Source organism: Panicum virgatum, chromosome 5N (genome assembly GCF_016808335.1).
Source record: "Panicum virgatum strain AP13 chromosome 5N, P.virgatum_v5, whole genome shotgun sequence".
NCBI classification, from domain to species: Eukaryota; Viridiplantae; Streptophyta; class Magnoliopsida; order Poales; family Poaceae; genus Panicum; species Panicum virgatum.
The window spans coordinates 45,809,489-45,835,606 of record NC_053149.1 but is presented as its reverse complement, the minus strand read 5'-3'; the positions used below and the strand labels follow the sequence as shown (position 1 = coordinate 45,835,606).

At 48.2% G+C, this 26,118-nt stretch overlaps 2 protein-coding genes and 1 long non-coding RNA gene across 4 annotated transcripts; all 3 read right to left on the bottom strand.

The window, feature by feature from the left end:
• Positions 1–4,509: 4,509 nt before the first annotated feature.
• Positions 4,510–7,155, bottom strand: LOC120673057. Of its 2 annotated transcripts, XR_005674484.1 has the most exons (3): positions 6,534–7,155; positions 5,609–5,665; positions 4,510–5,397 (listed from the first exon to the last, which is right to left on the bottom strand). It is a non-coding gene; the product is annotated as an uncharacterized LOC120673057 (long non-coding RNA). The 2 variants fall into 2 exon arrangements; XR_005674483.1 differs by having other exon boundaries at positions 4,510–5,665.
• A 1,200-nt stretch (positions 7,156–8,355) lies between these two features.
• LOC120673052 lies at positions 8,356–9,005 on the bottom strand. The gene has a single exon (XM_039953741.1). The coding sequence runs from the start codon at positions 8,863–8,865 to the stop codon at positions 8,641–8,643; it is 225 nt and encodes a 74-aa protein (XP_039809675.1). The 5' UTR covers positions 8,866–9,005; the 3' UTR covers positions 8,356–8,640.
• Positions 9,006–24,685: 15,680 nt separating this feature from the next.
• Positions 24,686–25,322, bottom strand: LOC120674857. The gene is made up of 2 exons (XM_039955962.1): positions 25,165–25,322; positions 24,686–25,085 (listed from the first exon to the last, which is right to left on the bottom strand). The coding sequence occupies exons 1-2, from the start codon at positions 25,320–25,322 to the stop codon at positions 24,686–24,688; spliced, it is 558 nt and encodes a 185-aa protein (XP_039811896.1).
• Between the last annotated feature and the right edge of the window lie 796 nt (positions 25,323–26,118).

Genomic DNA, 26,118 nt, shown 5'->3' with positions numbered 1-26,118 from the left:
ATCTGACGGATCAGATCGGATCGGGCCACGATCTAATCGTGACCGCTGGTCTCGGATCGGAGGGCCCTGGGAGTTGGGCGCGTGGGGCGGCGGCGGGACTCGCCGGAGCGCTGCTCCGCGGCGGCGAGTTCGCCGGAGCAAGCCAAAACGGCGCTCCCGTGCATGGTTTGCCCCGGGATTTGGCCCAAATGCTCGAGAACGGCATGCGTGATGCACTGGAACACTCGGAGAGGCGGTGCGGGACAGGGAGAGGGGTTCTCACCGGCGAGGGCGGGTCGGCGGCCACTGACCTCGTCGGAGTTCGCGTTCGGACCGAGTCAAGGCTCGAATCCGGGTGCGAGCTGGTGCGTGCGCGTGCGCGATGCCAGGGCATGTCTATTCTAGGCTCACGCGGGGTGCTGCCGTGCTGAAGAGGCTCCGCCACGGCGGAGCCATGGCGCACATGGCGGTGGAGCGCCGGTGCACGCCGTGCCAAAACTGGAGTGACCTTCGGGCTAAGTATCCTAGTGCAAGAGAGAGAGAGGAGGTCGGGGAGTGCTCACCGAGTACTAGGATCAGGCGGGGGCGTGGCGCAGAGGGTCGTCGGCAGCGAGGCTCACCCGCGGTGGTACGCCGGGGCAATTCCGGCGCTGCACGGGCGGAGGTCGGGGAAGAAGGGCCTGGCGAGGACCCTGGGCGCGCGGCGGAACTGCTGCGGTGGTTTGCAGGCGTAAGGGCGCGGCGGTGTGGCGTGGCCGGGGTGGAGCAGAGCTTCTGCGCCGGCGGAACGATGGGGGAGGCGATGGCTATGGTTACGCGGCGCTGTGCGATGGATTAGGGTCAGAGGGGGAAGCCAATTAAAGGGCGAGTGCCGGGGATCGCGGGGTATGGTTTGGGGAAGGAGATCCCCTGCTGCTGCGCCGAAGATTGCGGCGAGGACGTTGCGCGAGCGGGGATCCGGAGGAAGGGGACGAGACTGAACCGTGGGCCCGGGTTGGCAGAGACAGCGGCGCGCGCGTGTCGTGCGGTTGAATCGGGCCGGGCGGGGTGAGCTGCTGGCTGCGGAGCGAACTGGGCCGTGCGGGTGGATCGGTGGGCCGGTGCGCTAGGCGGGCCGGGCTGAGCGGTGCTGCTGGGCCGCGCAGGCTGACTGGCCATGGGCCGTGCGCAGAGGGGTGCGTGGGCTGGGCCGCCCGGGAAGGGAGAGGGAAGTGGGCCGGGTTGTTTTGGGTTTTCTGATTTCTCCTTCTCTTTTCTAAATCTAATTCAAACATAGTTTGAATTCAAATTTGAATTTGAATTCAAACCACACTCAAATAAAATTATGCACCAGCATGAATGCAACAAAAATTTAAACCTATGATGGATTTTAATTATTTATTGATCAAAAATTAGATTTAAACGCCAACTAAACACAATAAACCTTAGAAAATTTAACTAAAGCCAATTAATTTATTAATAAATACAGAAATTTAAAGTTAGGGTGTTACATCCGCAAGGTCCACCATGAAGCACTCCCGGGAAGGATCGAAATCCCCCTCGCTGGAGTCTTCGGAGCAGGCGAGGCAGTAGGCCGTCGCCAGCTGGAACGAGCGAAGAGCGTCGGGGTCGTAGACCCCGGAGTAGTCCTCGGCCTCCTCGGCCGCGAAGTTGTTCATGAAGAAGTTGATGTCATCGGCGATCGAGCTCGCCGTCTCGGGGTAGGATTCGTCGAGGGACGACGTAATGAGGTTGCGGATCGACAGAAGATGATGACCCGGCAGATCCTCATACTTGGTGAGGTTAGTGCTGATTGAAGAGGCGTAAGTGCGAGCGGCAGTGTCGCGCATCCTGAAGGGGAAGGGCGAGGGCGAAGTCGAGCCCCCCTGGGAGGCATTAGCGCCGCTGCAGGTGACGGTGCCGGCACAGATGATGCAGAAGCACGCGGTGACGAAACGGTGGCGCCGTTCGCCTCGATGGTGGGTTGCGACATGCCAGCCTCGACCCACGTGGAGGAGTTGTGACGTGCCGTGCGACGACGCTCCGCGCGCGCTTGTCGCGAATGCTGACCCGAGCGCCTGTCACGCCGGGCTGGCGTAGTCAGAGCGATGGGGTTGCGTCTGGGCGAGAGAAGCCGCATGAGGTAACCGTTGCCGGTCGCTCTGAACTCGAGACTCCCGAACCAGATCGCAAACCCATCGGGGAGCGGATCCGAGACACCCATGGGGTATGGGTTGGATCTGCTCGCCATCCCTGGAGATCAAATGGGAAAAAGAGAGAGAAAATGCCACGCCGCGATCCCCTACCTGGCGCGCCAACTGTCGGTGTCCCGACCCGGGGGCCCGGATCCCAACTAGTGAATGCTGCGTGTTTTCTCGTCCCAGATGATGATGCAAGAGGCAATCACAATAACGCACGGTTTATCCTGGTTCCGGCCGCGGGGCCGTACGTCCAGCAAAGGGGGTGTGCGAGGGCACTGTATTATCTTGCACCCGGAGTGCTTGTAGTAGGGGGTACAAGCGAGGCGAGAGAGGGAGAGAAGCTCCCAAGTCTCAGCTAAGAGTGGAGTCGGTGGAGATGAGTGCTCAGCAGTCCTTGTGCGTCCTCTTGAGGAGAGAAGCCAGAGAGACCAAGCAGACTAGAGTCCAGACCAGGGAGATCAGCCAGCCCCCGCTAAAGGAAACCCACCTCCTCCTTTTATAGGTATACGGAGGGGCGGTGTACACGAGTGGGGGCATGGAAGTCGTCGTTTTCCCTTGAATCGCGGGGTTACAGTGGTCGGATACTGTAGGAAGTACACTGTGGGAAGGCGGCGTGCGTCGCTGTCGTCCTGGATTTCGTCCTTCGTCCTATAGTGTTCCGGCGGTAGTTATGGCGCGGGATGGCTCCGGTCCACCTGGTCGGGGCATAGGCGTGCACACTAGAAGGCCCGGGGGACACGTGGAGGTCCCGGGCCTCTGAGAGGAGGGGGAGGTCCGGGATCCCCCCCCCCCCCCCCCCGTGTGTGATGCGCCGGACCCCTTCCCCAGTGGGAGGCGAGTCCGGGAGGTCGGCGGGAGCAGTACCGAGCCTGTCTTGTCTCGCGTCGCAGGTCCCAAGGCGCTGCCACAGCGTCCGGGATGGCGATGTGGTGACCAGAGTCAGCGGATGGGACCCCGGTCATATCTAATGTGGGAGTGGCGGCCTGACGCCGCCCGTCCTTTGAGCCGTGGTGGAGTGGCTGGCTTTGAATGCCTTCGTACGGCGAGCGGTTGGGCGGCGGAGCCGTTTGTCCTTTGTGCCGAAAGACGGCCTCGAGCGAGGCGGAGATGAGACAACGCTCGAGGGTAGATCCGCTACCCCCGAGCGAGGCGGAGATGCGTTGCGCGATTGAGGGACCTTTGAGCGAGGCAGAGAATAAGTTACCCGCTCGAAGGTATATCCGCTACCCTCGAGCGAGGCGGAGATTGGTCTTCTGCTCGAGGGTAGTTCCGCTACCCTCGAGCGAGGCGGAGATTGGCCTTCTGCTCGAGGGTAGTTCCGCTACTCTCGAGCGAGGCAGAGATTGCCCAGCGGACGCGAGAGGGACCCTCGAACGAGGCGGAGATTGTTCAGTGGGTTCGAGGGGAATGTGAATGGGCCGCACGCTGGGCCTCTTTGAGTCCTTTCCTTTCTTCCGGACGGGAAGCAGGCCGTGGGCCTTCGTGGGCCCAGTTGCTTTAACAGGTGTTTGTGTTTTTTAAAGCGATCTTAGTACCCCAATTAGGATGTCCCTAATTGTGGTACTCGACAAAACTCCTTTCTAGCAAGGCGCTGGCGGCCTCCTACTACTTCATGTCAGCAAAACTAGCAGCAGGTGCTGGTGCTGTTCCTGCTGCAATACCTCATGCGCGTCGAACTGTTCCTACAGGAGGGCAGCGGACCTGCATGCGCGACGGCCGGCCGATGGATCCTCCACGACCATCCGGCGGGGCTGCTGACGCTCCGAGCGTCAGGAGGACGGCATCTCTGCACATCTTCGATGGGTCGGCGGTGCAGCTGAGCATCAATATTAGCAAGACGATGGTCGCACGGGCAGGCAGCGGCAGCGCACGACGAAGATGGTACGCGAGGAAGCGAGAGTGCAACGGCGGCGGCGTACAGGGAGTGGGGGGGGCGGGGGACGGAGGGCGGGGTAGGGGGGTGGGGGGAGCGGAGGCACAGATCGGAGACACCGGCGGCGACGACGTAGGGGGGCGCGAAGCGTCGCGCCGGCCGGGATGGAGCGGCGGCGACGTACGGGGAGGGGGAGGGCGCCGACGGCGCGTTGGGCCGGGACGGAGTGGCGGCGACGTATGGGAGGGAGCGGGAGTCGTATTTTGGAAGGAAGAGATGGGATTGTGGGAGGGACGCGGGGGGCGGCGACGTACCAAACGATGGGATGACGAAGGAAAAAAAAAGTGACTCTTAGCTTTTTTTAGTAGTAGATATAGAGATTTATAGCTATACTAGGTTTGTGCCCATACGTTGCAACGGGCAGCAAAATATATCAAGCGCAATACATAGAGTATGAAAAATATATTAACAACAAAATATTTTGAGCATTGCATTGGGCATCAAATACAGAAAATAACAATATTTTGAAAACTTTTACAACCACACACCAGAACAACTCTACAACTTCGCATCAAAATTCTGCAGAGTTAAAATAGGGCCAAGTTGAAGTTAAAAAATAATGAAGATTAATCGGTTCGCCTAATCCCAAAGGATAAAAAAGAACTCTACAAAGATTTATATCAAAATGGACTTTGTACAAGATAGTATATGAGCCAGTCTGATCAAGGTGGATGCTATGTGGCTGTTGCTACTTCCAGTTTTGTTTCCAGCATGCTGCACCAGTACTGAGCTCCGGCGATTGCAAACTTTCAACACCAAGCTTGCTCGGTACTTTCGAAGCACACGACATCACAGTTACATGATTTAAGCAAATAGTAGTATGTTTGTGAAACCAGGTTGCAGGTTAATCCGACCAAGCCTAGCTCCGCACAGAATTGTAGGTCTTGATTGAATACGGTTACTTCCATTTCATCAGTTTAGGCTCCATAGAGAATTCCAATTGCAACTATCTTGTGCTAAAGTCCAAAGTCCACCATGAGAAAAAGATGACAATTTTAGCTGTCAATGTACAAAAGTAATAAAGCCAAAATGACAATTATGATACTCATCTGTTTTGTTTAGTAGCTCCCACTAAGGTAGATCCAAAATGAAACTGACTCAGATGGCTTGTACATCAGCATTGTGCGAAGGAAGCCTGTACACTCCTACATTGAATGATTTCCATGACTTGATGGACTGAAGCATGAAGCTTTTAATCTTACATATATCACTGATCTCATAGCTGTATTTTCAAAAGAAAGGTGGTGAGATCCAAATTAAGTGTAGGCCTCAGCATTTGGAAACACAGCCTCTCCACCTTGACACCTATGAAGCACAAAAGGACAGTGGCAGTTCAATGCCCACCACTCTTCAGGTTATATTTGTTATGAAAAGGATTCAAGTAGGCCTAATACATTTAACCAATTTCATAATGCATAGCCTGAATTAATTACGTCTTTTCTGAATAAGAAACATAGCAATTGTCATGGAATGATCATCTAGCTCCGAAAGCCAAATGGAAGACAATGAAAATTACCTTCATGAAGGATGTCCAAGCAGCTCCATGCTTCTCAAATATACAGGTAGTTTCTTCCTTGAAAGGGTCAAAGAAAGAAGTACACCAGTACTCTCATCAGATGCTATATAGGTCTCGCACAGGGTATACAAAATGGAAAAATGACTGCCAATGTATTGCCCTAGGGAAGGAATGTCTAAGAAGCTTCGTGCTTCTCGTTTGCAGAGGTAGCCCATTTGCATGAACGAAACGTTTTAGTTAATGCAACTATTTACAGATTAAAACTCTGCCCTAGCACTGTTTACGTTTGCAGAGGTAGCCCGTTTGCAGATTAAAACTATTTACGTTTTAGTTAATACATTGAAATGGGCAAATAAAAAATGTACATTGTCCTATAATTGGGAATACAGATAGCACAATTGAATTGGATGGACAGTTTACAAACTTAATTTGACATGTTTGCTTGCAAGACTGCTACATTAGTCAAAGGCCCCTATAACAAAAAAAGTGAATAATAAGTTGACAAAGAGGCTGCAAAATTGTGCTGAGAATAATGCAGCTGCTCTGCTGCTTGTGCTGTTGAATAATAAGTTGAAAAATCACATGAAAGCAAGAGGCAATAGATTATAGCCACAAGGCCTACATCCAAACTAAGCTTAGTGCTTAAAATGGAACCCATCTGATTCGTAGGATCACAATATGTACACACTCAAATGGAACTCATATGATCCATAGAAGAATTGCAATAGCATGACCAGTAGCCATTGAAGGTGGATCAACTTTGATTACCTGGACAAAATTAGCAAAGTAACATTCCAAAGCAAGGAAAAGCAGCGACCTACGCTAGCAGAACACAAGCCATCGGTCCAGCAGAGGATTGGACGCGTTTCAGTGCCCCACACATACACATACACTAAAGATAAATATGCTCCAGGGCCTAAAATACCTGGCTTAGGCAATCTGTCGAGCACCTGGTGGGCGACGTGGTGAAGAGCTCCTGCACAACGCTGGAGTCGGCGTTGAGTGGCGTGGAGGGGTAGGGCAGCGGCGCTGGCGTGCTGGCGTCGCTGCCCGCCGTGTAGGCCACCGGTTTCCCCGCCCACGGGCTCTGCCTAGGCGTTTCCGTCCACCAGGCCGCCTGCGATGATGCCGCGGCAGGGATGGAGCGGACTGCGACGTCGGGGGCGGCGGACAGGGACTGAGCGGATCGTGGCAGCGGAGGTGATCCCGGGGACGGAGCAGGAGCTCGCGCTAGTGCAGGAGAACGAAGACTGCAGAGACGGAGATGCAAAAGAGATGACAGGCAAAACCAGATGAGAGGAGACAGATGCAAAAGATAAACATGCCTGGACGATGGGGAAACCAAATGCGAGGTGCAGCAGAGACGGAGCGGAGCGGCGACACTGGGACGGAGCGGACTGCGACGTCACGGACGGCGGACGGGGACTGAGCGGATCGGGCCAGCGGAGGCAATCCCGGGAGGAGGATGCGATAATTTCGGGGCACGTTTGAATTTTGAAACAGACGGTACGAAGCTGATGAATGGACGATGGATCGGACGGTCGCTGTTTCGCCAAGGACAGACGACGACGGGGGCGACGGACGTCGCAGCAGGTGTAGACGAACGAAAAAAAATGTGATCCTTAGCTTCTTTTTAGTAGTAGTAGAGAAGAGAAGAGATAGAGAAGAGATAGTTTCTTTGGTCCAATTATTGTGAATTGTTTTATGGTAGGCTAGCCACTACATGCTTGAGCTGTAATAAAATTTCATATGGATCATGTGTGGCTGAGTTATATATTTGTCTAGATAAACCTAAATAAATATATAGATAAAACTACAACTCACGCATGCATGATCCAATGAGCATGAACTTTTGTTTTAGATAAAAAAATATAATTATTAGACGGCCATATAAATTTCACCATAATTTGACCATTAAAAATATGGCTATAAATTAATTACCAAAAAGTATATGTCTAAATATATAATAAAACTTTATACTAAAATATACCATATAATGTGTTCACTATATATATCTACTCGTATGAAATTCAAAAAAATTAGATTTGCATTTTAAATTTTTTTATTATTTATTATAATTTTTCAAAAGTTTACCAAGATAAATATATAACTCAGTAATGCATGATCTAATGAGCATGATTTTTTTACTGCTCAAGGATGTGATTCTTAGCGCACCATAAAATTTTCAACTTAATTGTACCAGCAAACTTGTATCTATGAATTAATTATAGAAAAAAAATATTTAAATGTATAGAAATATTTTACTAAATTATATCATATCATATATTCACTGCATAGACCTATTGCATACCTAATCATTATACCATATCATATACTCACTGCATAGACCTACTGCATATCTAATCATGTGGAGTCCAACAAAAATGAATTTTCATTTTATAATTTTTATATAATTTATTATAATTTTTCAAAGATTCAGCCAAAATAAATATAAAAGAAAAGAAAGAAACCCACTTAGAGAAACTGGACAGGGATGTATTACGAGTTCAGGAGTCAAAATGGACGGTTTTGTAATCTAGGAAGAAAACACGGATACGTCCTATAGTTCATGGAGGTGAAAAAGACTTTTTCCTTTCGAATTTCGTTTTTTGTATGTGTCTTGGCCTTTGGGGGCTGTTTTCTCACTTGTAGTATATTGCAAGCGTCAATTTGCTCGGCCCAAGAGGTCCTATAGTTCTCACTTGTCACCGAGAATGGAGTTAGGGGAACTAGTTAGACAGCAGACATGGTCAAAAAGTTAGACAGCAGACAGCTTGCTTCAGGAAGTTACATTGATGATGTTCCGTACATTCACAGTGATGATTACAAGCGGAGTGCAAATATACAAACCGAAACCACACGCTTGACGCTCTTATTTGAGAAAAGGAAAAGAAAGATGTAAAAGGATTCACACATCGGGACTGACCGACATCTCAGTACGCAGGCGACACAACCCTCACCCCCTCCGGTTTAGGAGTTTACGGAGTAAGAGAGCGAGGAGACGGCACCGCACCGATCGGGAGGCGGATTACTTAGATGGGGATGGCGCTGGTGATGCGCGGGTAGACGACGGTGGCCGGGTGCGCCATGATGCGGCGGCCCTTGCGGTGCCGGAACAGGTACACGGCGGCGCCCAGCGGCCACTCGATGACGCCGGCCACCACGAAGGCCACGAACCCCAGCGTCGGCCCGAGCACCTTGCACCGGCACGGGTTGCTCCGCGTCCCGCACTGCACGCACACCGGCACGAACGCCATCGCTACCTGCTTCCTTCCTTGTTTGCTGCCTCCTGCTGCTGCTGCTAGCTGGGGACCAAGATTTGTGAATTGATGGATGGGCGGATGCACGGGGGATCGAATTTGGGAAGATTAACACACGCTGAGGTGCTCACCTCGCCCTGTGCGTATATAAAAGCTTCGGGTCAGAGACGCGTGCCTCCGCGGAGAGGGTACGTGGTGCGCGACGGTGCCCAGTTCGGCCGAAAGGACGGCGGTGACGCGTCAGCGCTCTAGCGTGCCACGCACCGTCGGGGTGGGGATGCCACGAATCTGGAACCGACACGTGCCTTCGCCCGCCCGTTGATGGAATTTTCTGGTACTTCTCCAGCAGAAGAGCTTAAAGATAGTGTGTGGCTGTCGCTTGCCGCTCTCCTGTGATCCTGGGTCATCTCGTCTACGTGGCGAAGGCCCATGTGGCTTATTAGTAACCGTAATCGTCTACTAGCTTGAAAATAATTAAGAGGAGACTGCCAAGCAAATGGTCTTACTACTATGCCCAGAAAGATTTTTCTATTGATCTGTATTATCGCGACCGAGAGAGGCATGACGGAGCTATAAAACAGCCTTCGTGTCAGCAAACAACTGATCAGATTTCTTTTAAGACGAAAACGTTCCGGGACTAATTATTGAATGAGTTGGATGAGGCTAAACCGAGAGAGGCAAGTCTATTTGCAACTTTTTTTATATTTCTCTCAATCTCGGTAATCTGGTGATCAATACCATTGCTAATTGTAGCAAGTTCACATTGCGTTGGTTGCAGTTCCAAAAAGGAAACAAAACTTCTTTCCTTTTTGGATGAAAGACTAATTTTATATTTGTGAGTATGTCATCTCTAACCATGAAAAGATAGCATCTTCAATTCATAACAATACAATAAAATCATATCTAACCATGACTCAAGAAGTACTAACACGCATATACTGATTCTAAAATTCAAACCCAAGTGGGTAGATCCATCAGAAGAAAAGAAGGAAAAAGTCATATTTACCTCCTTGAACTATAGACCGAGTTTACGTTTCCACATTGAACTAAAAAATCGGGTATTTTGCCTCCTCGAACTTGCGAAACCGGACATAAAACCTTCCTGGGTGGTTTTTCTTAGTGGTTTTCCTCTTTTTCTTTTATGTTCATTTTGGATAAATCTTTAAAAAATAATAGTAAATAGCAAAAAAATCATAAAATGAAAAATCAAATTTTGTTGAAATCCACATGAATAGATCTATGCATTAAACATATGATATCATACAATTTAGTAAAAAAATATTTTTAATTTTGGATATATACTTTTCTATAATTAATTCATATCTAAATTTTATGTGGTCAAATTATGGTGAAATTTTTATGGTAGTCTAATAATTAAATTATTGAGCTATAGTAAAATTTTCATACTCATTGGATCATCTATGTCTAAGTTATAGATTCAGAAGTTTAATTTCAAGCTATACCAGACTCTTCAGTTTGTCAAGAATAAATGATCCAATGACCATAAAATTTTTACTGCAACTTAAGAACATAACTAATAGCTCACAATAAAAATTTCACCATAATTAGACCAAGAAAGATGTAGATATGAATTAATTACATAAAATTAAAAATTAAAAATTAAAAATGAAATTTTTAATAAATTATATCATATCATATGTTTACTACATAGATCTACTCATTGCATAGATCTACTCATGTGGAGTTCAATATAATTTGATTTTCTTTTTTATGATTTTTTTGCTATTTACTATGATTTTTCAAAAAAATTATTCAAAATAAATATAAAATAAAATTAGAAAAACCAATAAGACAAACCACCCAGGGAGGTTATACGTCCGGTTTCGCAAGTTCGAGGAGGCAAAATAACGAGTTCCAGGTGGAAACATAAACTCGGCCTAGGACTTTTTCCAGAAAAGAATGCTCAACTTTTTAGCTTCAGGCCCAATCAGTATGCAAGCGCAGATCCAGCGTAAATTAGAACTTCTTGTAACTAGTGCTAGGCCCAAGCCCGTCGTAGTTTTAGAGGAAGTGGGCTGCTGGCAGGTTCGGAGGTTCCCCTCGCATCCATTTCTCCCACCTTGCATTTGCGGCCTATGAACTTCAAAGGATTCTATCAATTTTTATCAAAGAGAAGAGAAGATAAGGGATTCCGTTTAGAAAACTTCAAAGGAATTTGTTAGAATTTTGTATTTTTTTCCTTCTGCTCAATTAGTACATTTTTGGAGGAGTATTCGTAAACCATCTTCCAGTACGTCCTTGCATGTAAATCAAGGTTAGATAGGATGGGTATAAACTAAAAAACGAAAATTAAACATTTTTTGCAGGTAATAAAAAATAAAAAAATAGATATTTGGCTTTCTTAGCCAAACATTTTTCAGACTGCAACATGGGTCCTGCTTTCGCCTCAAAGAAACAACTTGCATCGCAGCATTGAACTAGATTTTTCACAATCAAAACTGGGACCTGCTTGTTGGTCAAATATATAAGCCTTGATGAGGGGGAAATGAAAAAAAAAGCAGGTGACCTAACACCAACAATTTTTAAATAGCACTGTTTCGCAATCTTCCTGTTTGAGGAATTGATCGCCGGGTCTCTCTAAGCTGATTATTGTAGCAAAGATGCTGAACTTCGACAGTGACGGCGCCTGATTCTGAGTCTCTGACGGCAGTAGGCAGCAGCCGCAGATAGCTCTGGTGAGCAAAATGGATTAGCAAGGCAGCTGTGCTCAATTCCGGGAACGAGATCCTCTGCATTTGCTCTCTGAACTGCAGAGGGTCCGCGAAACCCGGGTAGGTGGCCGGTTTTGAGAAAACCGCCAAAACCTCACGAGCGGGAAGATTCCTGCCTCCACGCCGTGGCCCTAGACGCCGTTCCCGCCTCGGCCTTCTGACGGCCCTAGACGCCGCCCGACGCCCGTCACCTCCTCGCCCGCAGTGAGGCCATAGACTCCGTCGACGCCCGTCGCCTCCGTCAGTCCCGAGACCGACGCCCGTCACATCCACGACTTGGCGTCTTCAACCGTCGTCCGCCTCCTTGGTTTTGTGGCGCAAACCAAGAAACCCGCCTTCCATCACCGCTTGCGCCCTCGATCCAGGAGTGGACGCCACAGCTGCCGCCCGGTCCGAGCTCCGGTCCCGGCTGCCCTTCACCGCCATCCACCGCACGGTCCATCGGCCACAGCACCTCCACGGCAGCTCCCCGTCGACACTCGACGCCCGTGTACCTGCAATCCAAAGACCAAGCGCACGATCACACCACACGGTTGACAATTCACTCATTACAAGCAGGATAGAGTACTCAACATTCCTCAATCTCCCTCTTGATGAGTGCATTGTCAACACACCACAAATAAACCAAGAGAAGTGAAACCAAAAAAGAACAAAGAAGCACGAAAGAGAAGAACTCAAGCAAGTGACGAAAAGCTCAGAAAGGCAAGAACAGTCACTTACTCAAGCAAAGATCGATTCCCTAAGACAAGGGCAACGACTCGACGCAATCGATCAAAAGCCAAAACATGACTCCTCAAAGACAGAGGTAACGCTCGACGCAGTCATGCAAGACGCAGAGGGAAAACGAGAAAACCAGGAGTCAAAACCAAAGCAGAAACTCACCAAGAAAAGTTTTTCCCTCTCACAAGTGCAACTCTCTCAAAAAGATGCACTCTCAAAGCCCTGTGCACAACAAGTTTTTCAAAAATCAAACAAGTCTCCCCCTTGTTCGATCACTTCTCTCAAAATTCTCCCCCTTGTTGGCACATGCATACATCAAGCATAAAAAGACCTAAAGCTCCCCCTGAAGCTGAGATTCCCCCTGAATAGATGCTATGCAATGAATGCGATGCAGGAGGTGTAAGTGGAAGCATTCAGGGATACAAAGATATGAGCAACATCTAGTCTCAAGCACGTGTGCATCCATAAACTAGACCTGCATCTAGCTCAACAGGGCATATCAAATCAATCTAGAGCTAGGCAAGTTCAGTTTAGGAGAAATAAAAGCATCACCCATGATCTAGCACTAACAAGTAGGAAATGCAAAGCAGTGCTAATCAAACTCATACATGTGAGCCAAACCAGCCAAAGATGTTGTTAACATTCATTTTTCCATCAAATTTATAGCAATCAATTCTTAATGCCAGGGGTTGAAAGCTTGTCATGCTTCACTTAGCAACGAGGCCAAGCCTATGCCAAAAGACAATCAGAACCTTAAAGCACTCGTTTCAGTCATGCACAGCCTTGTCCGGGTTCTCACAAGTGCAAAGTGAGCCGTCCCGAAAGCTCAATCAGTGCGACAAGTAATCCCACCTGGATCTTTTCAATCCATTTCAAGAACAGTTCAAGCAATTTTATCAGATTTAGACCATTTCAAGAATGAATTGCTGAACGAAAGGCTATACTAGCATGAATAAGATAGCAAAGTATATCAACACGCCCTAACATGCTAGTAGCCAAGACATGGTGGTCATGTTTTCAGATTTTCAAATCAAAATAGCTTAACTCAGATGATGTCATATACACAATGGAGCAAGCTATACAAGATCAAGTTTATCAACTCACACTAGCAGGCACTAGAAGATCATAGCAATGTATACAAGAATACTAGTGTAAGTGAGACAATGCAAAATACAAACATGTACAATGCATATGCACAATGCAACTACCAAACCTAGAAAACCAAGAGAAGCAAAATAAAGACCTACCAAGCTAACCAAAACAAAAGTTAGCGATCAAAAGGGGTAACAAACCCCAAGCTCCCCTCGCAAGCGAGCAAAAGTGTCCTGCTCTAGCGGTTTGGTGAGGATATCTGCGGTTTGCCTCTCTGAAGGGACATGTATCAAGTCTATGTGGCCCCTCTCATGATTGTCTCGCAGGAAATGGAACCGTATATCTATGTGTTTGGTTCTGGAGTGTAGGACAGGCTTCTTTGCAATGCTAATGGCTGACATGTTGTCTATGAAAATGGGAACCCTATCAAAACTCAGTCCATAATCCTGTAAGGTTTGTCTCATCCATATGATCTGGGAGCAGCAGCTAGCAGCGGCAACATACTCAGCTTCTGTGGAAGAAAGCGCTACACTAGCCTGCTTGCAAGAGGACCAAGACACCAAAGATGTACCGAGAAATTGACAAGTGCCGGATGTCGACTTGCGATCCAACCGACACCCACCGAAATCGGCATTAGAAAAGCCCACCAAGATCAGAGAAGAATCCGCAGAGTACCAAAGACCAAATTCAGGGGTGAATTTCAGATACTTGAAGATGCGTTTCACCACCTGCCTGTGGGAGGTGCGCGGCGAAGCCTGATACCGCGCGTAGAGGCAGACGCCGAACTGGATGTCCGATCGCGTCGCCGTCAGGTACAGGAGAGAGCCGATCATACTCCTGTACTCCTTCTGGTCCACCGCCTCGCCGTCCAAGTCCTCATCAAGCGCCGTCGATGTGCTGATCGGAGTCGGCTGAGGAAACAGGTCGCTCATGTCGAACTTCCGCAGCAAGTCTCTAGTGTACTTGGCTTGATGGACAAAAGTGCCCTGAGGAGTTTGCTTGATCTGCAGCCCGAGGAAGAACTTCAGCTCACCCATCATGCTCATCTCGAACTCCCTGGACATCTGCTCAGAAAACTTGGAGACAAGAGCGCGAGAAGAGCCACCAAAGATAATATCATCCACGTATATCTGAACTAAAAGGAAATCAGTGCCAGATCGCATGAGGAACAAAGTTTTATCAACACATCCCATTTTAAAGCCCTGAGCCAGCAAAAAGGTTTTCAATCTATCATACCAAGCTCTAGGTGCCTGTTTCAAACTGTAAAGAGCTTTCTGAAGTTTGTAAACACGGTTTGGAAACTTGGAATTTTCGAAACCAGGGGGTTGCTTCACATAAACCTCTTCTTCGATAAAACCATTCAAGAAGGCAGATTTAACATCCATTTGGAAAACCTTAAAACCATTGGAAGCAGCAAATGCAAGAAAGATTCGGATAGCTTCCAAACGAGCAACAGGGGCAAAAGTTTCCTCAAAATCAATACCCTCTTTTTTGCAAAACCCCTGGGCAACAAGACGAGCCTTGTTTCGAACAACCAAACCATCCTCACCCTGCTTGTTTTTGAAAACCCACTTCGTTCCGATGGGATTACAAGCAGGTGGAGGCTCGACTAAGACACAAACTTGGTTTCTTTCAAAATTTTCAAGTTCCTCATGCATGGCATTGACCCAATTAGAATCAGAAAGAGCGTGTCCAATATCTTTGGGCTCAAAAGAGGCAACAAACGCTGAATGAGCAAAGCCAGCGATACTTGTTACCTTGGACCTGGTGACTCGTTCGTTGAGATCACCTAGCATCTGTTGAGGTGGGTGGCGACGCTGAATGTGTCGTGGTGCTTCCCGTGTCGAAGTCGCCTCCTCCTCAACCACAGCTGGTGCCTCCTCAGGTGCAGCTGGTGAAGCCTGAGTCACCTCCTCGAATGGCCCCCGGGAAGTAGACGTAGTCGGATCGGGGCCGTCGTCATCGTCCGAGCTCGTGGCAAAGACGGCTGGGTCCACAGCACGCGTAGTAGCCTCAGCCTCGCCCTCCGCAGCTTCTTCCTCCTCATCTTCGAAGATGGAGGTGCCGAGCTCATCATCTCCTGCAACTTCAAAGACAGAAGAATTGCACGGTGCAGTCTCGTCGAAAGTGACCTCACAAGTCTCTCTAACGATGTTAGTATCAATAATCAGCACGCGGTACGATCTAGAGTGAGAAGCATAACCAAGAAAAATGCCGTCAGACGAGCGAGACTCAAACTTATCAAGATTTCTATCTTTCAGCACAAAGCACCGGCAACCGAAAACTCTGAGATGGTCAACACGGGGCTGGCGTCCAAACCGCAACTCATAAGAAGTCATGTGCATGAAAGCACATAAGAAAATGCGGTTGGACACGTAACAAGCGGTGTTAACCGCTTCAGCCCAGTATTTGCGAGGAGTCCTATGCTCATCGAGCATCGTCCTCGCCATCTCAACCAACGTCCGATTCTTCCGCTCTACAACTCCATTCTGCTGTGGAGTGTAGGGAGAAGAATACTGGTGTTCGAGCCCTTGATCACTGCAAAAGGCGTCAAAACGAGCGTTTTTGAATTCTGTGCCATTATCACTGCGAATCGCTCTCATGGCCTGGGGTAGCTCGTTTTTCAACCTCAAGATCAAGTCTCGAACAAACTCGAAAGCGTCATCCTTGGTTCTCATGAAAAAGACCCAAGAATAGCGAGAAAAGTCATCCACAATCACAAGAACGTACCACTTCCCACCAACAGACATCACCCGAGAAGGACCTACTGTGTCCATGTGTAACAATTCTCCAGGGTGAGCGGTCATCACCTGATTAACAGGCGGATGAGAAGCGGCAATCATCTTCCCGTGGAGAAACAGATGGCAAACAAGGTCCTTTTCAAACTTCAATTTGGGCAATGCTCGGATCAGGCTAAGTGAGCTCAGTCTCGACAGCAAGTCAAAGCTCAAATGTCCAAGTCTCCTATGCCACTTCCACAAATCAGAAGAAGGACCAGCCATCAAGCAATGAGAAGGGCCAAAAGGAGTTCCAGAGAAGTCAACCAAGAAAACCCGATCGCGAGGTGTAATCCGGTAAACTAAATCTCCCCTGGAATCCAAAACACGCGAACAACCCTCCTTGAAGCGAACTCAGACCCCTCATCAAGAAGTTGCGAGACAGAGAGCAAATTAAAGCCAAGATTCGAAACCAAAGCAACTTCTCTCAGGGTAAAGCGATCTGAAACCCGAACAGCGCCAAGTCCACGTACCTTTCCTCTTCCATTATCCCCGAACACAATGTACTCCTTTGAGCGCATCGGGGTGAGGCTGGAGAACCATTTGTTATTTCCGGTCATGTGGCGCGAACAACCGGAATCCATTATCCACATGTTCTCCAAACCTCCGACCTGCACATCAGTAGTGAGACAAAGGGTGAGCAAATGTATCAACACTGGGGTTAGCAAAGTGAGAAGCAAACCAGTGTCGAGCCATTTGCTCAACAGAAGGGTTAGCAAAACCAGACAAAGCGTATCCCCCGTCCCGTCTACCGCGTGACTGACGAACACCACAGCGAGGAAAGCGTGGAGCCTCAAAACCTCCTCCAAAGCCTCGGTCCCATGGTCCATAGCCGTACTGAAAACGACCAGGAGCACGACCGGCAAAGCGACCACCCGCTGGAGCACGGTAACCACCACAGTCTCCCTGACCTCCACCTACACGGCGCGCCCTAGCATCTCGTCTATCACCACGCCGAGAAGGACCATGCACCCGAGCAGAGTACATGTCCGCGTTCCGTCTCTCCTGCTCTCGCCTCACAGCCCGCTTCCTCCTGAAGCAAAACTCCTCCAGGTGACCTTCCCTGTCACAGAACTCACAGTGGTACCTCACGCTTGGGAGGTGGAGGCCTAGCCTGCGGACGGGGAGGAGCAGCCCTCTTCTTCTTGGCAACCTGGGCTGTGGCAGCAGGGAGCGTGTCGAGGGGTTCCTCAGCACATTGGGCTTTGGTACCCAAACCTGCTTCTGCGGAGGTGCTTTCGGTGGTTCTTTAAGCACACCATCCGCGGGGTCAACAAGCGAAGGCTGCGTGCTCGTGCTAGCAGTGTTTCCAGCAGCCTTGCCAATTTTGCCATACAACTTGTCAAAGGCTGACTTTGTGTATGTGTAACCAACCCCAAACCCATCACCACGCTTGAACTGCTTAATCATCATGCCCAACTGCGGCTCACTGCTAGAGACCCAACTCAGAATAGCCCTAAGATAGGTATTCTCATTCTCTAAGTTGGCTTTCTCTACCGCAAGACTATCTAAATCAGCAATCAAACCAGGGCAAACAGAGCAGTCAATAGGTAGGCTAGACTCTACGACCTTAGTCTTTCAAAAAGACTTGATCAAAGCATTCTTCTCCTCTAGCTCCAACCTAAGCGTGGGACAAAGCTTACAAGCGCCAAACAATGCAGGCCTAGATCTAAGCTCCTCTAGTTCACAAACAACAGTAGCAAACTTGGACTGCAAAAAAGCTATATCAGACTTGAAGATAGGACACTCATTGCATTCAAGCACATCACTAACAATGGGAGCGTCCTTGAAAAGTTCAAGCTCATGCTTGGCCTTGACTAGCTCGTGAGACACGTCAGAAAGCGAAATCTTAGCAACATCTAAGTTCGCGACGTTCTCATCATGCTTGGCACGGAGAGCAACAAGATCGTTCATGTGAGATATGCAGCCAGCGCACACATCCTCACTAGGTTAAGGTACTGAAAACCTCAACCTGCTCTGATACCAATTGTGGGACCGAAGCCGGCGACCAGAGGGGGGTGAATGGGAGCCGATCAAAATTTCGTCGAAATTCGAATTGTCGGCCTATATCCCAAAACCACCGCAAACCGTCGAACCTAGGTCAGCGAGAATAGCTATGAACAAGCTATCTCGAAGCAAAAGACCCGAGTCGCAAAGCGAAAGCAAAAGCGAGAGAAACTTCTCAAATCGAATCTGCTTATGCACAGACCGGTCTGACCGGTATAGAGGACCGGTCTGACCGGTCAAGCAGTTCAAAAACAGGCAGACCGGTCTGACCGGTCTCGCCAACCGGTCTGACCGGTCTCGCCAACCGGTCCGACCGGTGGCGTCCAGAAAACCCCGAAAATTCAGTTCCAAAACCGTGAATCGAGAGCAAAACACGTCCAAATTGGATGAAACTTGGAGGATAGCTTCGTTCCTACCCCAAGAGTGTATCCCCAAGAAATCTCACCCTAAAGATATCCATAGCATGAGAATTTCGGGATGAGATCAAAGGGGGTGGGGTTTTCTCTAGTCTCCAAGAAATCGAATTTGAACGAGCTAGTGATTCCAGAGGGTTCAAGAACAAAGTAGAGGCATGGAAATCACAGCAACGAACTCGTGGACTCCTCGTAATCAAGTGCACCAAAAACGAAATCGAAATTTCATCAAACAAGGCACAAAACGAGGAGATGGATTGATTCAAACTGCCCAGAGGGCACGAGGAGGTTAGGGCCTCCTTTCCCAATCAAATCCACAAGAGTTCTCACACAAACAACATTCAAATCTACCCTAAAGAGATGAACAGGGGGAGAGGAACACAGAGTCGGCGGCCTGGGAGTAGAGACAATTCACGGACGCAATTACAAAAGCCGCCCCTTAACCTAACACAAGTGAAGGGGTATTTATACCCGCGGGACCGGTCAGACCGGTACGCTGGACCGGTCAGACCGGTTGGTTAGACCGGTCAGACCGGTGCCAGGGACCGGTCAGACCGGTTGGCCTGCAGCACCCCCATGTACACGATCTCATCTGACGGCCGAGGTTCTTTCTTCGAAACGAAGTCTTCTCCGCGATGCCGCCGTCTTGATGAAGATCCAGTCCGCGGTTTTGGAGGGTCCGCGAAATCCGGGTAGGTGGCCGGTTCTGAGAAAACCGCCAAAACCTCACGCGCGGGAAGATTCCCGCCTCCACGCCGTGGCCCTAGACGCCGTTCCCGCCTCGGCCTTCTGACGGCCCTAGACGCCGCCCGACGCCCGTCACCTCCTCGCCCGCAGTGAGGCCATAGACGCCGTCGACGCCCGTCGCCTCCGTCAGTCCCGAGACCGACGCCCGTCACCTCCACGACTTTGTGTCTTCAACCGCCGTCCGCCTCCTTAGTTTTGTAGCGCAAACCAAGAAACCTGTCTTCCGTCGCCGCTTGCGCCCTCGATCCAGGAGTGGATGCCACAGCTGCCACCCGGTCCGGGTCCGGTCCCGGCTGCCCTTCACCGCCATCTACCGCACGGTCCATCGGCCACAGCACCTCCACGGCAGCTCCCCGTCGACACTCGACGCCCGTGTACCTGCAATCCAAAGACCAAGCGCACGATCGCACCGCACGGTTGACAATTCACTCATCACAAGCAGGATAGAGTACTCAACATTCCTCAAATGATACTTTTTTTTTCCAGAAAGATACTGTAGTGTAAATCTAGTGCCATGGCAACCAAAAAAAACTCCTTTGTCTAAGTTCAAACTGATAAATAATGCCAAAAACATAGGAATTTGAGCACTTGGAGGAACCTACAAGCAAGACTTTCCGATTTTACTTGCAGGTCTTGATGATCGTTCATATCCACCGTGGTGAACTTGTAGTTTAAGGCACGGTGGTTTTGCGCAGTTAGCAGCCCGTGAACCGTCGAAGGTTCGGTCGTCTGTTCGCTCGCGGATTGATTAGCTGGGTTTTGCCTACAGCCCATGGCTAATCATTGGAACCTTTTTGCACTAAAAAAAAGCACGAATCAGTGGATCATTAACAAAGACCCGGTTGCGCCAACTCAGTTTCCGTCAGCACGGTTGTATATTCGCCTGTTTTTTGTGTCGTTCTTGCTCCCAATTGATGCACGTTTAAATTATTTCTCTGGTCCAGCTTCTCTGTTCGCGCAGGAAATTGGTGGTGCCGCCAATTCCACCGGTTGAGAGGCCATGGCGCGGGTATCCTAGCTGGAATGCTCGGTATCATGAAAAGAAGGAAATGCAAAGCCAGCTGCACATGTGTGGGGCAGCGCTACTCTTAGCTCTCACCGAAATGCTTTCAGATTCGTGCGTGACTGCATGCGTATCAGAATTTGCACGTCAAGATGCAACAGTTGCCGTGGGGACTGGCGGCAACCAGCGAGCAAGGGGATAGGTGAAGTGGATCCGGTAGTCCGTGGTCACATGGCGCGCCCAAGCAGGACAGCCCCGGAGCAGATCGGAAGCTTCTCTTGGCGCTTTATTATACCCGGCAGTTGGCACCGCACGCAGGTGAAGCCACCTTTACGCGACCCCCCGCTCCTAACCTCAATGATGTGCGTGAGCAGCAGCACGATCTCGCGCCGCCGCTAAGGCAGCCAGGGCTCGACGCGTCGTCGCGCACGGACTCGCCCGCAGCATGGGCGGTCGGGCGCCGGAGGCAGGGCGCACATGCGCGCGGCCTCGTCGTCGGTGCTCTGCTCCCTCGCGCCGCATCCTTCTGCCATGCTTGGTTTTCCAAATCTTAATTCAATTAAGGCTCATCTGCATGGGTCAGGATCGCGTTGCGTGTAGTAGCAGACAGCTCAGGTTTCCATGGATTGCGACCTGCTCGCAGCAAGCATGTATCGCCAGCTGGTACAGATAGCAGCAGCTGTGAATGCCATGCCATGATCTCCGATCAATTATTATACCCCCCCTGATCATCCTTCAGTTACAGAATGACAAAAGGTGTTTGGCAGAGTTAGCAGGAGCACCCCAAATCTTCGCAAAGTAGCACTCATCTGTTTCCACCGAACACTTCACATGCCTCTAACACACGGAATCAGGGCAAGCATGCAACAAATCAACAGATCTAATAGTTAGTTAAAAAAACATCACATTTTTTTACTGACAAATCAGAACTTCATAATTTTTTAGAACATATGTAATAGTTAGACCAAATTTATAGAGAAAACATTCTACGGGCCATTATGGGGGCCATGGTAATGAATCAAGTGTGTGTGTGTGGTGGGGGGGGTGTGGGGGTGATTCTCTCCCCTTCCGTTGACCATAAAAAATTTAACATTCAGCACATCAAATAAGTAAATTATGAAAGTATATTTCGTAATGATCTAATAGTTCTCATTTGATATTCAACGTATTATTGTTCTTTTCTACAAATTTGATCGAACTTAGAACAGTTTGCTTTAGTACAGACCAAAACACCTTATATTTTAGGATTGAGGAAGTATACTCTTAATTTATAGTCCACAGTTTGAACTATAAATATTAATGCATTTAGTATTAATGAGATGTTCCCCTGTACATTTTCAATTACTCCCAGTTTAGATTGAATATAATTAGTCAACATTCAAAGAAAAAAAATAATTTGCGCTGCTAATATGCTTTACAAAATTATCAAATAATTAAAAACTGGCAGACCCGCCATAATATCTAATCAAACGAGTCTGGCTCAGAGAAGGCAGCCCAAAAACATCCAAGATAGTCAATCATCAGTAAAAAAAAAGTAGCTAGCTAGCGCCACGAGTTTTTTTTTTTATATTTTTTTTCGTCGATTTATCAAAAATATATGTGGCTATATTTTTTTTTTCAAAAATGTCACTCTGCCGCCGGTTGGTTTGGCGGTAAGGAGTTACCGCCGGTTCATCCGGCGGTAAGATCCTTGGCCCACGGCCCATGGAAGATACCGCCGGATCAAACGGCGGTAGCTCCTTACCGCCGAGCGATCCGGCGGTAAGTGCTACCGCCGCGCTGTAGCCCGTCTATAGCCGGCTGCTACAGCCGGCTGTAGCTGGCAGCGCCCTACCGCCGTTTTAAACGGCGGTAGGTGTTCCCATAATTTTTTTTTACTTTTAATTGTTTTATAAGCTTTCACTGCTATTTTTTTATTTTTAATTGTTTTATAAGCTTTCACTGCTATAAATAATTGTATAATTATTTTAAAGACTATCTGAACTGTAATTATTATCTTTACATTTAGAGATATTTCAGAAAATAATAGAGATAGCGGAGGTTAGGGAAATATTTTTTAAAAATTTATACAAATTAGATTTAACTCTAATAGTCTGTGAAAATATATTTTCATGAGATATTCATGAGTTTCAATTACCATTTCGATGTCTTGTCACCTTGCATCAGATTCTTCTGCACCCCCACTATAATTAAAAATATGGGAGTACTTACCGCCGTTTCAAACGGCGATAGACATGCGTGAACCATGCCTATAGACCAAATAGCTCCATCTATAAATAAAACATCGCCCCATCTCATATGAAGTCAGTAGCCATCTCATACGGAGTCTTTAGCCATCCACGCACGGCCACCATGTCTTCCTCTGGTTCTACCTACATTCCGTGGAACAAAATTAGAGAACCTGTGCCTCAAGGAGTGCAGGTTCCAATGTGCTTCTGCGGTTCGTTGTGCAAGCTGATGGAGTCCAAAGTTTTGGGCGTTGACTTCGGCAGGAGGTTCTTCATGTGTGAGAACTACGAGTTCGATCCGCCAAAGCGCTACGGCAAGGACAAAGCGAAGGTATCACCTCGCACTATCTAGTTTGCGCCTTCGGAGTTCAGTATGTTAATTCTAACTCGGCTTGGAAATAGAGTCCACCACCTCTTTGTGATTTCATACAGTGGTTGGACACGGAGCAATCGACCGAAGCTAAGGAACACGTTGAGCGCCAAGTAAGGTGGGCTGCGGGAAGGTGGCAGCGAATGCTGCAAGAGGAAAAAATAGAGGAGAAGCGCAAGAAAGATAAAGAAGAGATCGAGAAGAGGTTTGCAGAAGTGGAACGTCGGCAGGCGGAGGAGCGTGAAGCTGATAGGGAGAGGAAGCGAGAGAGGGCCCGCCGTGCGAAGGAGGCGGGACCCGAGGCTATTAGGAAGGGGAAGTATTCTCGGTGCACTCAGTAGATGAATATCATGTAATGTTCAAATTTCATATTCCCTAAGGCATGTTAGGTCTAGATGGAACACGACGTTAGCGTGTTCCATGTACATGCCAGTGCAATTGTTATTGTAATTTCAATGTCAAATTTATCGACATTGTGTAATTTGTACTAGCTGCAACAAAATTATTCAGAAGCATTGCCCTACAAATAAACTTTTCAGACCGATGTGATGAAAACTCCATTGGCATATATCGGCCAGTACACACAATAAAAACAATGAAAACAATAACCGTTCAAACATTGAACACAAATTAAATAGTGATTCACACAATTCAACGCACAGAACACATGACATGGCATGTCAGGACCTGTTGCAAACTACGGTAACGAGGTCCAATACTAAAACTAACATGCCTTAGGTAATTCGAACAAACGTTACATTATTTATTCAGACGGAGCAGTACAACATCAATCATTCACGGGCAGTACCGTTATCACGTCCCGCGATGTCTGGTTTTGCACGCTCGCCTTTGCGTAAATCTTCATTCACCTTCTTTAACCACTCCATATATTGCTGATCACGATGAGTGATCCACGTGTCAATCCACTCATGAAAATGACACCAATGAGTATGCGTGTCATCACCAGCGTACTTTTACAAGCAAGAAACGATTCAAAGTTAATAAAAATAATAAAATCATATTTACAAATTAATCTATACCTGTGATGTTGCACCTCTTTTTTGGACTTCCTCGATATTCTTGCAACACCAATACCTCTGGCCAAAAGTCTCGTAATCACGAGATATGTTCGGAACACAACGCATTTGGCAATAGCAATCGGGTGGCTCTACACCTTTCGGCCATACCTTGCAATCTGTAATACATCTATTGGGATCATTAGGAGAAGGTCCTAAATTAGCCTCCATTTCCCGACGGAAAGCTGCCAGGGAGAATGAGGAGCTCATAGCTGTTTGGTTGGACTAATTAAAAAAAGTGGAAATTGAATTGCAAGTCTGTGCTCTCAGGAACCACAAGGTGCTCTTTTATAGACGCAGGGCTGCTTGCATGTCCAATCACTTTGAACACAGATATTACCTCTCACTGCTCCACAGTCGTGCACGGTTCTGCACTCGCACGCTCCACAGTGCGCACTCATTCCACTAAAAACAACAATAGGACCTCTCACTGCTCGTACCAACTGTATTCGCACGCTCCACAGCATTTACTGCTACAACTTTAAACACGGATTATTGCATCGACCTACTCATCGCATCGCCCACTTTAAACTCGTCGTACTGTCACTGCATCGACCTACTCGTGATTATTGCACTGCCCTGACACATCCCATCATCCGGAACACTACACGGTACCGGCGTAATCGTCACAATGTTAACCATAGGAATTACATCATAATACAACGTTAATGAAACACACAGCAGAACCCTGGCGTGGTTCGTGTGCGTGGTTCGCAGGCAAGGGCCGGTACGGCAACGCTAGCTCGTTGCGCTGAACCCCGGCGAACCGAGCCAAAAGGTCGTCGCGCCACGAGAGTCCCACGTCCTCTGCACCCACAGCTCGTCCAGCACACGGCAAGCCTAGAAGCATCGCCACGTCCTGAAGAGTAGGGGTCATCTCACCAACCGGGAGGTGAAACGTGTGCGTCTCCGGACGCCAACGGTCGACAAGTGCCGCGAGGAGGGACATGTCGAACTGGAACCGTGGAGCCCTGTCCCTAGGTCGACGTGCAGGGTCGGCCATATCTCCCTCCACAAGTCGCGCAATCGGGAGAAGACCTGAAGCACGTAACCTGCATCGCGAAAATGAAAATCAAGTTAGAACAAACGGTTAAGGAAACAACTAAAATATGTGACAAATGTAATCCATACCTAGGAACCCAGCGACGGTGTATCGGCATCGTCGACATGGGCACACGAGCCCGAAACGTCCCTAAGCTGATGCCACGGACCGCAGACATGTACGACCGGTGGCGCTTGTCGACGAGAGCATCTAGCAACTCAGGGGTAGCTCCTTCCTCGTGCGCCATACCAGTATAATGAGATTTATTACAAATAATTTCAGAACATAAATAACAATATTAAGCATAATAACATTAACGTAAAAAAATACTAAATAAAATTTCAGAACATAAATTAAGTAATACAACAAATTTTTAATAAAATACTAAATAAAACATAACGTAATAAACTTATAAATGATGCACAACAAATTACATATTATATAACTTCAAATTTCAATTACAGCAATAAAGTTGAACATATATTTGGGGCACATATTACAATAAATATTTGTACGCCAAGACGAAATCAGTTTACGACATATTAGTTCTTAATATTACATAATTTAACATCGAACATGATTGAATAGCGAATGACACAAATGACAATCGTCATCGATCACATAAGGCTATCGTTGTTAGGACGGCGGCCACAACGACCCGTTGCCTGCGGTGCCGGATTTGGAGCAGCTTCAGATGGGCCCGCTCCATCTGTGCGGCCACCATAACTCAATGCCGTACAATACTTGTACGTATGACCCGTCTCATGGCACTTCGAGCAGATGCGGACATCTCGACCAGCCTCCGATCGATCCATGTTATTTCTAATGCGTTTCTTCTTGCGTCGGCCCACCCCTTGAAACATTTCTGGATCTGGATCTGGAATGTAAGTTGCATTGTGTCCAGGATCAGTTATGAAGTCTCCAAGGATGCGAAACCCATATATCTCGTGCCTCCAAGTCATCCAAATAGTTTCCTTCATGAAGTAATTTGAGACATACATACGAGCCTGTAGTCCACCAGCTTCAAAACAGGCAGCAATGAC